This window comes from Suillus clintonianus, assembly GCF_016758775.1.
Source record: "Suillus clintonianus strain FC179 chromosome Unknown DEU56scaffold_28, whole genome shotgun sequence".
NCBI lineage: Eukaryota > Fungi > Basidiomycota > Agaricomycetes > Boletales > Suillaceae > Suillus > Suillus clintonianus.
Window position 1 is genome coordinate 309069 of NW_024539252.1, and position 17817 is coordinate 326885.

Below are 17817 nucleotides of genomic sequence, written 5' to 3' on the forward strand. Positions count from 1 at the left end.
GGACTTTGTGGGTGGCGAGAAGTTTCGCATGATACCAGTTTCGTGTGGGAGTAGTCATGATGCTTTGCCCAGACCTACATAATCTCTCGTCAAATCTACTTCCGCCCAACATATCAGTACCGCGACGAAACTATAAACTATTTTCTATGCTCCCTGCAGAGTACTCCACAGCTCTTGAGCACTCCGAGTATTTCCTGTACTATACACTACCGCCAGTTGGTACGTACTCCTGGAAAGCAATTGTAGTCATGTCCGTGCCTGAATCAGAGTCATCCAGAAGCTTGGCGTAATATTCTCGAACGCTAAGGATGAGGCGTGGTCCCAGTATAAACATCTGCAAGATGGATAGCAATTCAAGAAAAGCGAAATATTTCTGAGCTCCCGGGGTCGATTCCTATTGAAAAGATGAGAAGGAAGTTACATACAGACATCAATGACAGTTCGACATACAACAAGTGTTGGAGACAAAGAACCGAGGATGAAGCAAGAAACAACGGCATAGCTAGTATGCATAAAACTTCAGCGGAGATGGACAACCAATAACAAATATTGTGCTCACCTTGTGTGAGTTTTCAATAACAGCGTGAACAAGCGCCCGATCGTCCATCCTGTTGATGATCGTCGTAGGTCGCGGAAGTGTTTGACAGCAATCCAGGCTGTGAGAAACAGTGCGAAGAGCTGCCAAACAGGGTACAGTGCCGAAAACACGGTATCTATAACCTCGTCGTCTGACCCACTGATAGCTGCATGTAGGCATGCATAGGTGTCGTAGAGTACGAGTTCCACTGATATTCGTCCGATGAGCTCGTTGCACTTATCCTTCGTCCATTATCAAAGCTTACCTCCTACAGTATAACTAGTCTCTTTTGCGGCGATCACTCCACAGGTGATGGAGACAGCCAGCAAGATTACAATGAGGAAGACAAGCATCTTTCTCGATTGCTGATACATGGCATGTAACCGGGCGATCATGATGACTTGCATGATGTTTCAGTCATTGACTCAATATCACTGAGGAATTCCAGCTGAGTGACTCACCGCCCACCATGGTATTCACGACTACATACATCCAAGATGTTGCAAAGTACGCAAGACGGCCTGAAAAACCCAGTTATTGATGATCCCCAGAAGACTAACATTCGGAATAAACTCACAGCTGTTGCAATTATTATATTGAATCAAGAGGCCGGTCAAGATGCACACTCACCCCTTCATATAAGCGCAGTTAATTGGATGGGAATGGCAAACATCAGTGCAGAATACGTACTGCATCTGTCATCGAGATTGTCGGAAGAGTGGCTGCATGCCGCCAGTTAGCAGGAACAAACACAGTAATATACGAGGAGACATACACAACATGTTGAAGCTGATCATTGAAGATGAATTAGCACAGCGCCACTGTTGTTAATTTCGCAAACATACACAGTATATGGTATTGCGGCATAGCGCACCTAGAATATTGTGGAGTTAGAAACCTCTTTCATCTGCACTTATAATATCACCTACGCACACCGAGATATAGAAGAGTCACAAGGGACCAGCGTCTCTTCTGCTGCGAGTCAATTGTATGATTCTGTCATTACGGGACACTTCTCACCCAAATCAGTTCAACCTTTACGACCATTCTTAGTGAGACTTGTGTTATTCCGGTAATGGCATCAACATACCTCTTGTTCGAATGTCAGCACTGCAAAATATTAGTATAAGAATGTTAGCGGTTCGTGATTGCTATCTGCTCACCCCAATCATATATAACTGCAGCAGATGAAGCAACTGCGAAACCGCAGCCAGGTTAGATCGAGATCATCACTGACATAGTATCATACGACTGGCTGCTCTCCACGAACCTACGACATAGCTGTAAAAACGAAACCAATTCATTAGCGGCCACATAATGGGATCATTCCTGACTACAGTCATATTCGGGGGTGGGAGTGAGTAACAAACTCGGTAGACGTGTATAACGATGTCCTGGGCGTTCATGATATATTATACCACCGTCCAGACATCGTGGGATGAATATTCGTTCCTGTTTGACAGAAGTAAGTGACACGGTGACGAAATTTACCAAGTAGAATAAAGCCATTTGTCACACGCAAGGAATCTGATTTTAGCAATTCTTCCCAATGTAACTCTCGTCGTTGCTACATGCCATCAGTTCAGAAGTTCCACCAAGTAAATCATGAAGTCATCTACCTGACATAGGCCACGCAGGAAAATATACGATCTTCATTGTGCCACGAGAGATGGTGAGGGTATTGAACTGATCAATAATCACTATGTGTGACCGAAGGCTTGCGCAAGACCATGAGCAATGTCGACCATGATGCATGATGCATGATGTCCAACCGCAAAAAAATGTGCAGGCAAGATTACAAAGCTAAGAAAAGTTTGTTGTTTCAGTAATTCTCTGTGAGTATCTGCGCAGACTCCGCATGTCCGGTCCGGTTGCACAATGCTAACATTATGCAGGACTTCGTCACGCAATCCGAGTCCACCAAGTCCCTTGATACTTCATGGGCGTTCATTGTTCGTGGCGGGCAGCTAGTTATAATACAACATGATTTCCAGACCTATATATCTCTTCAAAACTAAAACTACTTCGGAATATGAAATCAGTACCACAACGAAACTTCAGATAAAAACCTCTCACTCGTTGCAGAAAGCCCGTGTTAGACACCATTGCCGGTTGACATATACGCACGCTCCTGGAAAGCGATTGTAGTCATGGCGGTTGCTGCATCAGAGTCGGCCACGAGCTTAGCGTGATATTCTCGAATGCTAAGAATGAGGCGTGGACCCAGCACAAACAGCTGCATGACCGTGGTCAATGCGAGAATTCCGTCGTAGGTGCCAGCTTCCACTGAAAATGAGCCCATGATATCTGGAGAGTAGAACCCGAGTTGGAAGCAATAAGCAACAACCAAGCTACATCCGAATGTTCAGCCTAAACAGACAACCACATTCAAATTACGAGCTTACCTTGTAAAGTAGGCCACATGAGTTCTTAATAACATTGCGAAACAGTCCCCAGTGTTCCATCCTGTCGCTGTTTGCCGCTGTTCACGGAAGTGCTTTACAACAACCCAGACTGCGAGACTCAGGACAAGGCCATCCCACATAATGTAGGCTATCCAAATTGTGATATCCAGAGGTTCGGTGCGTCGCCCGAACAGATAAAAGCAAACACGGGCGCTAGGAACAATGAGCAGTCCTGATGTGCGCCTGATGAGTCCAACACACCTAAGCCTTTTATCCAGAATCAGAGCTTACCCCCTGAAACCTGCGTGTTTACTACCAAGGTAATAATTCCGCACATGATCATGACAGCCACGAAGATTACAACCAGAAAGATGAGGATCTTCCTAGACCGCTGATACATGGCATGCAACCGAGTGATCATGATGACTTGCATAATATTTCGTCATTATTATTGCAGCTGGAAAAAAAAGGCTTACTGCCAAGCATGACATTTACGACGAAAGTCGCCCAACTTATTGCCTTGAACATAGAAATGCCTGAAAACCCGCTTGTGATGAGGCCCTGAGTATCAAAAACTTCGAACAAACTCACAGCTATTGTGGTTATTAGACACAACCAACGAGCAGGTTGAGCATATCACTCACCCCTACATAAATTGCGGTGAATTGGATGGGAAAAATGCACATTGATGCAGAATACCCACCGCATCTGTCTCTGACAGTGACGGATGATTTACTGCATACCATTCGTCAGAAAAAACAAACATAGCGTGCATGAGACGTACTCAGTATGGGAAGGCTGATTGTGAGATGGTATATTAGTATAGCACCAACTTTTAGTCTAGCAAACATACAGAGCATAAGGTAGGCCAGCATAGCGCAACTAGAGTATTTTAAAGTGAGCTTAACTTGCGAACAGCACGTTTTCAAAGATAATTTCGCTGCGTACAAACATATATAGAAAGGTCATGAGAGACCAGCGTCGCCTCTGGCGCGAGTTATTCATATTATCTTGTGATATGGGAGACTCCTCACCCAGACCAGTTCAATCTGTAGACCAATTCTTAGTGGGGTGGTTACTCTAGCAATGGCACCAACCTACCTCTTGTCCGAAAGTGAGTACTATAAATATGATAAGTACATCAGCGATTCTGTAATACACTTGCTCACCCCAATCGTATGTCACCGCGGCACAGGAGGCAGCTGTAGGCAAGGTTAGTTCAGCACATCACCGATGTGATTTGATAGCTGCCCACGAACCTATAAAATAATTCTGAACGCGATACGAATTGAGTAGTGTCAACACAACAGGACCACTTAAGACTGAAGTCATCTTCGAGGAATGGGCAAATGAGTGGTGGGCTTGAAGGGCATTTGATAATTCATGTTAGATATACTACTATCCGGCACTTTTATCGCCGAAATAGACACCATCGACATGAATATCCATTGGATGATGCCTTGATTGACCAAAATATGTTCTGGTTGTGGACCTGCAGTCATACACGCGTAAGCGTCCTATTCTACAAAGACCAAAAGGCCGTTCGTGGTTTTAGCAACTCGCTTTCAATGCCATTTCTCGGGATATGCTTGCCTTAATTGAGGGGTTTCATCAAAATATCCACGAGGTTCCCTGACCTGAAATAGGCCCAGGCATATCCACGATGCGACCACCTGGATAATTCACAATGAGTACATTGAAATACTCACAAGGTTGGAACCAACCGGCATGACACTAAAAAGGTCAGATGAACATAGAAAAGGTTGAAAGTAGCAAAAAACGCCTCAAAGCACACGGCTCCCCGCATGATCAAGTGCATTGCCATCTCAGTAATCATCGTTCTCACCAAAAAGGCGGGGAATGATGATGTGAATACATAGGCTGGAACATCATACTTATCTGATCAGGTGCCACTAGTTTGTTTTCTCGGAGTCGTCATTATTGTCTTGCTCACCAGCAGCATCAATGGCGGATGCAGTAATAAAGATGCTATAATGAACGACTCGTGAGTCATGATGGCAGGCGAGTCTCTGCAACGCTTCTAGGCGCCGCTGTCGAACTCAATAGAACTTGAACGCCAGCAGTGAATTTTCAAACGCAACACCGGCCTATGTATCGAGGACATGTATGAAACCCACAATGGCAGTGTTAGCGGGCAGAAAAGGCGGAGGCAGTGGACAGCGTGAAAGTCGGTCCGCAATATGAAAGGCGGGTACCAATAGATACTATGTGTTCGTGGAAAATCTGAGTGATTGAGCCAATGCGAAGTAAAGATCACGAGACTCACATCAGAATGCTTCCAAGTCCCATTGGCTGCGAACCTCAACACGTCCACGACAGCAGGTGCGTGGGGGATACCAGGCTAAGTGTTACCGTGACTGAAGCAAATTTCAAGCCGTTCACTTGGGTGCAATAGTACTAGCGCCGCGGTCCAAAGCGGGTCCCAAATTAGAAGGCTGAAGCTTCCGAAGCGGGCTCAGGTAAATTGCCGCATCACTGCCGCAACTTGCCGCACCCTACCGCACCACTGTCGCACCCATACCAAATCATAAGTACTACACTTATTTTCGGCCTGCACTGTTCTCGTGCACCAAATAAATGAACTAGGAGTGTTTCTCGTCCGACTCCTTAATTATCCACTTCACACTAATGCATTTGAGAGTCTGAATTCAGAGAACGATTTTGAGCATGTTGCGGCACGGATGCGGTACTGGGTGCGGCAGCTTCCAATCAAGGTGAGTCTTAGTATACTGTATATATATGAGACACTAACATTCAGACTGTCTACAGCACCCACCTCGCAACGGCCTGTCTCCCTTGACAAGCTCCATATTACCATGTGCACGTCGCACCACCCCTCAATGGCACAGCCACTAATATCGAGGGATGGGCATCGATCTTTGCAGTATCACGCTTATCATTGCATCTTGAGCGAGACTCGATGTTTGCCTGAATGCTGTTGTTATACAGCCCTAGTCGTAAGGATGATTTTGGTACGTTAAAGGACTTTAATTCGTGAATTCTGCTGATTGCATCATTGTATCTTCCAGAGTTTTATCCGTCAATTATTTCGGCGCGGGACGCCATGCGAGCGTGATACAACACAACCCAATACCACGGGTGTGACCCATAGTGCCAAGGAAGGTGCGTGACCTAATGGCTGCTCAGAGACCGGGCATCCTGAATCATGGCCTCCAGCCTCCGGTTGTAATCGCACAGAAACTGTGACTGCGCAATCTCTCACTGATACTCCCAATGAACATGTTCGTGTTGATGGTAAGCATTTTTCAGCCCTTCTCTTTCACTACGCCAATTCTTTATCTGATGACTTCAGTTACCGTCCGTGTTTTTGACACACAAAATCAAAGGCTCGAGTCGCAGCACTATACCTCGAATGCTCACACCACTCCGACTGTACAACAACCACCCGCCCCATCACAGCTCGCACTTGCCAACCAACCACCACCAAATGAGGCGCGAGATCAGCCTCATGGAAATGTGCGATTTCCTATTGACGAGCCACATGGACGAAAGGCTACGCACACCTTTGCTGTCTCTGAACCAAGGGCACCTAAACCTCAGCCCCAGGTACCTACCAGTGGTAATACCGAGTGGGATGTCTGGCCTGACGGCCACATTGTGCGCACCTACTCGCATGAAGATGCCAAACGGCCCGAGGTCAACAATTTCCACGTCCACTGGGCTTGTGAGGGCGTAGGTGCTCCTCGACATAAAGGCTCACTCGATGCGTTACAGTGGCAAGACGGTGTGCGTAGTCGTAGACGTTGCCACGGTGTAATTATATGCACCAACCATGAATCCAAGGGTGGATCATGTGCCATTGTCATCCGCCCTACAACGACGAAGAAACTCATTACGAGGCAGCTTGAGACAACATGCTCGTGTGGTGCCATGCTCGTCCATAATCACTGCGGTATAATTTACGACCTTTTCAAATTTGCGGGCGGTGTGTGCTTCGTTCATCGTGGCTTTCACAACCACCTTCGCCCACCGCGACGATTGCATCTGACGAGAGTGGAATCGGATCTCTTCCAGCAAGTCATCGAGGAGCACCCCCGCATGGGCGCAACACAGCTTTTGATGGGCCGCCCAGGCATCAATGGACCCCAGGAGTCAATTGCGGTCATATCTCCAGTGCTTCTGAACACAGCCAGGGTGAACCTTGAGAGAAAAAAGGTTTTCGCGATGAGCCGAGGGAAGGACATTATTGCAGAGTTCACGGAGTTCCAGCGCCAGCATCCTAATTTCGTTATTTTCCACACCTTCGATCCCGTCGCAGTTGTCATCACGCAGTCACCCACCATGTTGTCGTTTCTTGTCAAGAATCACAGTAATGGCATTATATCTGATGCTGCCCATGGGTTTTGGGCTGAGCGTAATGATCTATTAATCATAAGCTCGGTCTTCAGTGATGCTCTGCAATGCTGGGTGCCAGGTGTAATGACATGGTCGAATGGTGGCACCGAAGCACACTACCGTCATCATTTCCGTGCACTATTTGAAACAATGGCAGGGGAGTATGAAAGGCAGAACATTATTCTCACTGACGATCTTTTTGCGAATGTGAGTGCATGATGTCAAACGTAGTGACACCAATTCCTCACGAGTTCATTTTCTATAGGTCGTTGATTTCAGCCAGGCAGAGCGAGCAGGCTTCATCAATGCATATGTAGAATTCTGGATGGTTCGTGAAGATAATACTCGCCCAGCTGAAGAACTCGCAGAAGCTGCCAGGGGTCTACTGAAGGGCTGCCACCCACATTTTCGTGCACAGGTCACTCGTGTCAAAAAAATTAGTGGTGTCGTCCCTCCTGCACTTGCAGATGTGTTCGAAGACCGTGTGCTGCAGCTCCTGCAGTGTCAAGACCTTGCGACGTTCAAGTCTATCTCATCATCTCTCATTCGTGACTACCCCAAGGCTGAGGACTGGTTGAACTGGTGGATGGCAGATGGGCGTGCTGAAATGTTGTTTGCTCCCTTTCGGCGCATGCCAGATAATCTCTGGTATAATCTCGAGGACACCACCAATGCGGAGGAGGCAATGCATTGGCGGATATACTGTGGCCTTGGCAAGTTTCATAGCTTCGTGGCTGGATTACATGCACTGCGAGCATTTTCTGAGTATTGGCAGCTGCAATTGGCTGGTAATTCTTGTGCGTGAATGCCCTCACAGGCATATATGCTCACTAATCACTAACCCAGCTGGGATTCCTCTTTTCTACGGAAATATGCGGCAGTTCTGGCAGAAATGGAAAGCCGAGCTTGGCACTACACATCCTTCTCGTGCACCCGACAAGATCGCAGCCAAAAAACGAACTCGAAATGATGGTCGCCCCCCTGATACAGCTCGTCAATTACTCGGCAATCACTCTACCAATGGAGAGACCCTACATGACACATCATTGTCTCCGACGAAACGACCCCGCCTAAATGACATCAAACGAGCATCCTATAAGTGGTCTAACAACTCATGTTGGCTTGATACTTCACTCGAACTCCTTTTCGCTGCTGCCTCACAAGATTTCGAGACATCATTCAGCCCTCGAATGTCAGAGTTGACTGATGAAGACTCGCTTTCACTCCTCAGTCATGCCCTCAACGCTCGCACTGTGGTGCAAGGCCCCGATCCCTCAGCACCAGATGATATTGTTGGTATGTTGATTGTGCAGCGCGATAGTCTTAGAAAAGACCTCTCCGACAAGAATATAATCTCGGACGTAGACTCTTTCGAACCAATCTTTGTATGTAACGAAATGAACTATTGTGGTCACATCCTTAACAGAACACTTATGTTGCAGACTTGGTTAGGATCATTGCTCGACTATCCACGAAACTGTCCTATTAAATTCATGCATGGCTACTTCCATCTTCACATGATTGATGTTCGCTCATGCTCCGGTTCACTCTCTAACGAATCGACGTTCATGCAAGATCGGCACTGGCAAATTGTCCGCAAGCCTAGGACCGTCTTTCATCACCAATTGGGAAGATCTATGGCAGAGCAGTTTGACGGGGATGTGAGCAAATGGTTTCGACACTTAATCCAGGTCAAGAAGCCACCCGAGAAATCACGTTCCTGCTGGTGTGTATTGGATGGTGACGTGTTGTGCAACGGGGCAGCCACTTGTCTCAAATTTTGCTCACATATACCCATCACATTAATAATTGAAAACAACGATCAAGACATCCAAGGGCATGATAACAACGGCTCATCGTGGCACTTCCCGCAGACGATTCGACCACTAGACGGAAAGGCAGAGGAGCGTCAAGGTGTTGTATATGATATTGTTGGGCGAGCATTCTTTAGTCCAGGCACCAGTCATTTCATTGCTCGTTATGCCACTCCCGACAAACGCATCTATGACTACGACGGGATAAAGTTTGGTGGTTATGTGACATTGGATAGGAAGGCAAAAACAACCACCCACATCGCAGGCACACATCGCCTGATATCCCCACCCCCTCGATTCAACACTTGCGCTGTGATTTACCATCTTCGTGGAGGGACCGAAGCTCAACGATACTTTTCACGACACCAGATGGCATTAGCGCAGCAGATGTTGAACATCGAGTTTGTCAACGCACATAATGGCAGCCAGTTGACTGATAGCGAACTGTCAATACCCCGGGAAATTCAATTGCATGGTGACATTCTCCCGATTCCGTCAGATGAGCGGTTCTGGGCCCTGGATCAAACAAACTCGTCAAAATATGTGGACTATGTATCTCACAAACCCACCGTGGAAAGTTCATTGCCCCCCCCACCGATTTCACAGCCGAGACCACCGAAACGAAAGAGGGTACAGTTGAATGTCCTAGATAGCGATGATGATGAAATCCAGGAGGTCAAACCACCACCTCTATCCCAAGAATACGAGTTCTACTGTCGGTGTGGAAGCCGGGAACATGGAGATCTCCAGCAAGAGAGCGAAGTGGCAATTCAGTGTGATAACTGCGAGCGCTGGTCTCACGTAGCTTGCCAGAGGGATGGTCGGGCAAGTAACTTGACAAAAAAGCAGTCATTTTACTGTGATGCTCCTGACTGTGCGCCATATAGTGATCGTGTATCACTCTCGCAAATTAGACGGCCTGAGCGGTGAGTTTCTTTATTTGTTGCATCGAGATTCACAATGTTATATCGTCGTAGTATTTCCCGCCACGTCACGATTCCTATGGTGAAGCGCTTGTTGTAAGTTTGCCTAGATATTTATATAGTGAACGGGAACTCATCAATTATATGCAGACCAGGGAAGGGGGCACTAGCATGTCGGAAATTTCTAAAGGGGGCTTGGAAGGCTGCTATATTTGGACTGAATTGTGATGCCTTCCAACTTCATTGCATCCGAGTTTCAAGTTGGACCGAGTCTATTTCGAGCGTCTGGCAAAGGCACCGACTTCTTTTGGTGTCTCGCAAGATGCCGTGCTGTGTTTCAATAGGCTGACAAAGGTCCAAGGGGCTTGGAAGGACTATACAGTTTATATTATTAATCAGCGACTCTGAATCGATCAACGTTCTTCGTGACGTATCATATCATATTGCCCTTAGACTGCCGCCATCTGCAATCACTGATTCGCCTTCGATCATCGATCATCAATCAATCTCTTGTTAATTCTGTATTTTAGATGTCATCTACACAAGGACGGGCCTATGTACAGTCAACAACTCAATCATCTGCACAGGTCCGATGTAAGTTCTGTCAGAGATCATTTTCTGCTCGTGGCATCAAGTCACACGAGGGGAGCTGTTCACGCAAGCGGGAGAAGAAACGGCGCGACAAGGAGTTTGCTGATATTGCAGCTCAGGTAGTTGAGGCCCAAAGGAAAGGTACGCCATCGTTCCAATATTACATCTACTTAGTTCGTTGGACTTCGAACGTTATGATGCGTCAGATTTTATATTGACATATATTGATCAGAACATCGAAAGGACAAACGACGCCTCCGAAATGGACACAAAGTAGCTGTAACTGACACTACTGGACCTTCACAGCCGGCGGATGATCAGCGCGCCCATTATGACATAGCAAATGTCGAAGGTGCCGACGACAACACGTTTGGAGACGTGGAGGATGGTGTTATGAGCATTGGGGGGGATTCACGTCTACGTATGTGTACCACTCTTGCACGTTTTGTTTCTAACTATATAACACTTTATTATTAGGATCGGGCTCGGACACAAGCATGTTGACAAGTAGGTCTGCGGTAGCAACAGCAGTCCCTATCGCTTGTGATACATTCAAAACCGAATATCACCCGAACAGTGGACGCGCCCCTGCCATTGAGACCTTTTCCACCTTTGGACACCCTGTTGAGGCAGAGGCCAGTTCCACGCCCATCATCGACGACACACCTTGGCAACCCTTTACGTGCCGCGCAGATTTCGAATTCGCAGAACTTGCCCACCAAGCGGCACTCAATAAGGATCAAACCGACAAGATGCTGCAGTTGATATGGCAGATCGCCGAGGGACAAGCAAAGTTTACATTCAGATCTCACACTGAAGTGTCGAAGGCCTGGGATCGAGCAGCTACTCAAATGACGACTGTGAGATGCCCTAAATTTCATTCACTTTGTTACTGAGTATTTAGGTATAATTTGTACAGTTCGAGAAGCACGTCATCTCCGTCCCTTACAAGAAGGAGGAAATCGAATTCGACGTACATACACGGCCGCTGTGGGATTGGGCTATGGACTTGTTGCAAGATCCGCTGTTGGCACCGCACTTCGTTTGGGACGCGCAGCGTTTGTACAAGCATGATGGTACTGACTTTAGACGGTTTATTCACGAGCCTTGGACCGCAGATCGGTGGTGGCGAATTCAAGTATGCACTATTATGTATTCGTGTTTTGTATTATGCTGCTAATATATGTGTTATATCTGTACTTGCTTGATCGTAGTCATCGTTGCCGAACAACGGTGTTCCATTTGCCTTCATCCTCTACGCCGACAAAACACATCTCACTTCGTCTGGGCACGTGAAGGCCTACCCAGTGATAGCTCGTTGCGCAAATCTTCCCGTTCACATAAGAAACAGCGACGGAATTGGAGGAGGTCGTGTGGTGGGCTGGCTGCCGATTGTGAGTGTTCGAGTATCAATCATAATAGTATTAGGTACGCATAACAAGTTCTAATCCAACAGGTTCCTACAGATTCCAACGAAGATGGAAAACTCAACTACACGAACATGAAACGTGTTGTCTGGCACAAGGCGTTCATCAAGTTGCTGGAATCCATCATCCTGTACTCTAAAACAGGCTTTGCGCACAGATGCTTTGACGCCATCATGCGATGGCTATACCCACTAATCCTACTTCTGTCCGCAGATTATGAAGAACAGTGTGTATTCTCGAGGCTTGTATTACATCACGATAACTAACATTTTAACAGATGCGTGATGGCATTGATTCGTGGGCTACATTCAAATTGTCCCTGCCCTGTCTGTTGCATTCCCTCGACGAAACTTTCTGACCTCAACGCAACATATCCTACTCGAACCGTCGAAGACGCAAAAGCTTTTTTAGAGCTGTATTTGAGGGACCGCGTTGCTGGGGAAGAAGTACTGAAGGCGCATGGTTTACGCCCCATTGCGGTTTGTGTTTTGATTTCATTCATAAGCTAACTCAATTGACTACTATCAGAATGCGCTCTGGGAAGTCAACAACTCCGATCCTCACGAGACACTCTCATTCGATCCCTTACATGTCAATGACATTGGTAACTGGGGCAACCACCTTTTCGGGGAGCTCAAAGTCCGTGCAAAGGCACTTGGTCGCGAGGCCGAGGCGAAAATCGATAAACAGTAAGTATATTTTGTATTACCTTCTACATTCATATCTCTTACAAGACTCTGCAGGTTCGACGCGTTTCCAAGATGGCGTGACTTGAATCATTTCAAGTCCGTCATGACGATATCATTTAGCGATGGCAACAAACTCAGGGATATTGCGAAGGTACGCTATCCGACGTTGTATATCAATATACCTACTAACATTCTCTGGACTCTAGCAAATGCTGTACTCAGCACAAAATGTGTTGAAGCGCAGTGAAGATCCTGTTGGCTATGCCCTAATGCAGTGTATAGGTAGCTACCTGCGACTGACTATGTACATAGCGCTCGATGTGCATACCGAAGCGACACTCACCGCCGGCGAAGCAGAGCTTCAAGTATTCGGGACACGCTTACATGTATGTATATACCATTTTCCTTTGACTTTTAGTTGTATCTAACATATTTTCAGGCATATATTGACATCCAGGGCGAAGATTTGACGAAGAACTGGAATTTCCCTAAGGTGCATGCTCTGACACATGCTTTCCCCGACATTCGCGCGAAAGGAGCGGTCCGCAACTTCAGTACTCGACCGAACGAGAAACAACATGGACCATTGAAGCGAGCATACTTACGCCAAACAAACCGCAAGGATGTTGCCAATCAGGTGCGCAATTGTCCCTTAATTTAAACTGCCCGCAACGCCAACACCAACACACAGGTCCTCAAGCTTGATCACATCAGTCTGGTCTCCGAACTAATCCGCAGTCGTATTTCCTACCTCGATGAAGATCGGCGCAAACGCACAATGTCACAGGGACAACTTGAAGACGAGGATACACTAGACGATCAACCGTTCGCAGGCCATCTTCATATTGGCGCTCCTCAAGTTCCTGTCACTCTCGCTGCAGTGGAGGAAGGCAACACATCTAACCGTGCCTTCCAGGATTTCCGAAAGAAGTTCACCAAGTTCCTCAACACTTTCGTTGCATCAAACGATATTCCTTTGGCTGATGGTGTTACGTGGTTGCGGCCTACAGCTAACGACAAGGTTCGTTCATTCACCCGCATCGTTCTGAATATCTGCTAATTATGGTTTATCATAGCTCCAAGAGCATCGCTACCTCAAAGTAAACTACGAGTCTATTGTCGACTGGAGACTGACTACTGACTACCTCCGATGTAATCCGAACTTCCATGGGTGCGAACGTCGTGATTGTGCCTTGGTCCGCACTCTAGACAAGGATGGGATTGACAAGCATATCTTTGTGCGGATCTTGTTCATGTTCAAGTTCACGGTCAGCAATCACACTTTCGAACTCGCATTAGTCCTACCCATGGATACTCCCACTGGTTCCAGAGGCGGTGTGGATCGTGATCTGGGGCTGACTCGCCTTCGCGCACGACCTTCAGCCTCCTCGGAATTCATTTCTCTGCAGTCTATCGTTCGCGGCGCCTTACTTGTGCCAGATCATGATCATGATCGTGATTTCTTTCTTGTCGATCTCGTTGACACGGACATGTTCCTCCGTGCGAAACTTTTGAGGTCCTTCTAGGGTAATGGAGGCCCACACTTTCTACCCCTACGCCCCCACCCCCAATCCTCATCTAACTCACAAGGTCAAACTCCCTCATGCCATCGCATATGCCCTTCACCGCACGAATCTGCGCTCATTGGTCACCTTCGCTGCACTTGTCCTTCCCCAGCATTTAAGTTAGAAGGAACACCTTCTTGCTGCTTAGGGATCTTCAGGTCATCACCATCCTCACCTCCAAGGTCATCTGCGACGATACTTACTCAAACAACCCCAAGATCATCTGCGACAATACTTACTCAAACAACCCCAAGGTCATCTGCGACGATACTTACTCAAACAAATCCTGGAACATCATGGTGAGTACACCTACCTCCAATCCTTGTCAAACTCCCTCTTTCATCAATACACCTTACACCGCACGAAACGGCGCTCATTCTTCTCCAGCGCCCAGATTCTTGTTTTCCCGGAATTCCACTGCCCAGGGATCCCCGGGTCACCGCTTGTCCATATCCACTATCCTTGCCTCCAAAGTCATCTGCGACGATACTTACTCAAACAACCCCAAGGTCATCTGCGACGATACTTACTCAAACAACTTCAAGGTCATCTGCGACGATACTTACTCAAACAAATCCTGGAACGTCATGGTGAGTACCCCTACCCAAAACATTCTTATACAACCAATAAACCCGCATCCTTGAAGCCAGCGATAATTCCCCCATAATATTCCTCCAACACACAAACTTCGCAGCTCAGCGGTTTCAGAAGCTGAGGCGGGATATTGCAGATGCAAACGCCAAATTTTCAGTCTCGCTATCCTCTCCAACACCTACTCCAGTCGAACTCGGTGCCCCAACCCTAGCCATGATGCGGACTTCGCTTTTTGGCGTTGAAGGGTATTGACCCCCCTCCCTCACCATTTCTAATGACATTGCCTCCAGGTATGGAGGATTGTACTGTCGTGTTGTACTGGCGCCGCATCACCAGGTATCCCAAAACACGAGTTTGTGATTGCTCAGGCTGATCGCAGCCGAAGGTCACTACAGTCATGGTTGCAAGCACGCAGACGCTTCGACACACGAACAATGACCGGTGACCGAACAAGATGGCCTGACGTACAACTCTCCAGTGTCAAGGTGTGTGATCCCTTATCTACAACTGCAGTCGTGATGTAGTAATAATCTCCGCCAGGCACCCATTAAATCTTCAACACCCTCACCTAAGTATCGATTACGTCGTGCTTCCTCCTGCCAGTGATAAGACGTGTCTGGTCTAGACTCATGGAGGTAAGTAGGGTGTGTGTTTACATTAGATTCAATTGACCATGAGCCTCAGTACGTGTTGTGAGAGCGCAATTAAAGGTGTTTGCAATGTACGGTAAGTGTCAAACTGTATATAAACATCTTATGAAAATTTGACAGTCTCAGGCCAAGTTGCACCTCATCACCTCTTTGAACCATGCCTCAACCACAGCGAAGCCAATTCGCTGAAGATGATTCAGACTTCGAAAGCCATTCACACGCCAACGAGGACTCAACCGATTCTGACTCCACTGACTCGGATGAAGATCTCGTGGAGGTACGCGCTGCTATTGCGCCTGCTAGAGATGGTGCAACTATTCAGGAAGTCCGACAGGTGTGTCTTGTGGTTGTGACCGGTGTCGTTTCCCGCTACTCACATACATACAGGCGCTTGAAATGGCACAGAATCTGCTGCTGAATATGCGTGGCAAATGTCGAGAACTATTGAAACGAAACGCCCTTCTCGAAGCTACTACAGCCAAAGGACGACGGGGGAAAAACCTGACCGCCAAGGATCTTGCGCTCTCTGCCAAAGAAGACACTATACGGGCTCACGGGCGTAAATATTCTATGACGCACTGTCTATGGATTAACGCCGGGATTTTTCCTTTGCGTGTGCCTCCTAACATTGAACTCTTTGGTAGCGAGCGTTGGCTGTCGCCACAGTCAATAGAGGACGGCGTAAAGGCCGAGTTATTCAAGTTCATCCCAGAAATTGATCATGAGTTGATGGGCTATAAGAACTTTGCACCGCATGTAGGGAATGTCTTAGCTTACTTCAATTAACTTGCAACTGATTCCAATTCTGACAGTTTGCTAAGGGTGTCAGCGGCATTCGCTCAGAGATGGTTTCAGACGTCAAGTCTTGCGCAGGTGCTATTTTCGGATTGAAATCTGAATTTTTTGTCCGAGGCTACCCTCGCGATACCCAGCCAGAGTGCCGAACTTTGCTTGTAAATCCCCACGGCGAATACACAAAGTTTGCGCCGGTACTCTTTCTTCATCCAGAGCGTCCCAACAAAGACGAGTTTCTCAAGACGGCTAAGCTTGTTCGGGTGCGTGTGTTATTCTACGTACATTAACGAAGTCCTGATCGCTTCTACAATTACACTTAGGTCTTAAAGGTAGCACTTTTCGGGAAATCCTCCCTCTCCGCCACCTACGCTCCAGCCCCGAAGACCAAGGGCAAACTTTGGCAATTACGGAATACGACTCCAGGTATGATTGCTGCTGCTGCTGTTGTTGTAAGTATTCATTTAATGTCGTATCTCTGAGTGTGCGCTGATTAATATCCCACTGATAGGCAATATTTGTTCTTTCAGGCGACAAGGATCTCTACGCGAAAGGCGAAAAAAGCAACATACTGTACCAACAATATCACAACTATTATCGCCAACGTCTAATGACCGGAGGTGCCTGGGCGCGAGACATCACAAACTTTTTCAACAACGCCCTCTTTCCCGAAACCTCATCCTCACACACCGCTCAGGATGTGGCAGATACCGGCACCTCCTACAACAGCTGGGAAGAGGAACTCGAGCGCGCTATGGAAGAGGGAGGTGAAGGGCCTGCTTTTCCATTTAATCCCGTCATCATTGCAACTCAAGCTATCGCGCAATCTTCCTCTGCTGCGCACCCGCCATCTGCCTCGGTCACATGCCCATCTGCCTCAGTCGCACTACCAGCACTTACTCCTGTCACCACCCCTGACACACTGCCACCTGTCTCTGCGACAGCTCCCGTCGTCTTGCACTCGCCGGCTCCTATCATTGGGACACAATCTCGCTCCATTTCTTCGGCAATGCAAGATCTTGCGTTGGCAGGCGAGGCTAATGCGGTTGGTGCTATCCCTCCAAAGCCCAAACCAAAGCCAAGGCGTACTAATAAAGCCAAGGCGGTCCAGGACGAATCAGGCGCTGAGGTCCGTAGGTCTGGCCGCAAGAAATGATCTCATTCTAATCACACACTGTTTGTCTCAATCTTTCTTCTGCGCGCTCAAATATATTCTTTACTTTGATATGATGTCAGTCAGAATCACTACTAAATTAGGTTAGAAGTACATACAACCAAATAGCTGAATAAGCAGCTACATTTTGAGTCATGCCAAGTTTACCTTGTCGCTTGAAATCCAACCACCACAATTTCTCTAAGTCCATCGACAACCTGAATGCATCACTAATACGATTTCGCTCAACGTCGCCGCAG

At 47.3% G+C, this 17817-nt stretch overlaps 2 protein-coding genes across 2 annotated transcripts; both read left to right on the forward strand.

Moving 5' to 3' along the window:
• Nucleotides 1–6306: 6306 nt before the first annotated feature.
• Nucleotides 6307–10103, forward strand: DEU56DRAFT_735326 (uncharacterized protein; the record flags this gene model as incomplete). Its single annotated transcript, XM_041348447.1, has 4 exons — nucleotides 6307–7566; nucleotides 7625–8156; nucleotides 8206–8744; nucleotides 8802–10103. 4 exons carry the CDS (start codon nucleotides 6307–6309, stop codon nucleotides 10101–10103), a joined length of 3633 nt encoding a protein of 1210 aa, XP_041209428.1.
• Nucleotides 10104–11184: 1081 nt separating this feature from the next.
• On the forward strand, nucleotides 11185–14329 carry DEU56DRAFT_735177 (uncharacterized protein; the record flags this gene model as incomplete). The annotated part of the gene is made up of 11 exons (XM_041348434.1): nucleotides 11185–11547; nucleotides 11607–11825; nucleotides 11902–12081; nucleotides 12144–12340; nucleotides 12392–12593; nucleotides 12643–12803; nucleotides 12858–12954; nucleotides 13010–13189; nucleotides 13243–13440; nucleotides 13495–13824; nucleotides 13880–14329. The coding sequence occupies 11 exons, from the start codon at nucleotides 11185–11187 to the stop codon at nucleotides 14327–14329; spliced, it is 2577 nt and encodes an 858-aa protein (XP_041209429.1).
• Between the last annotated feature and the right edge of the window lie 3488 nt (nucleotides 14330–17817).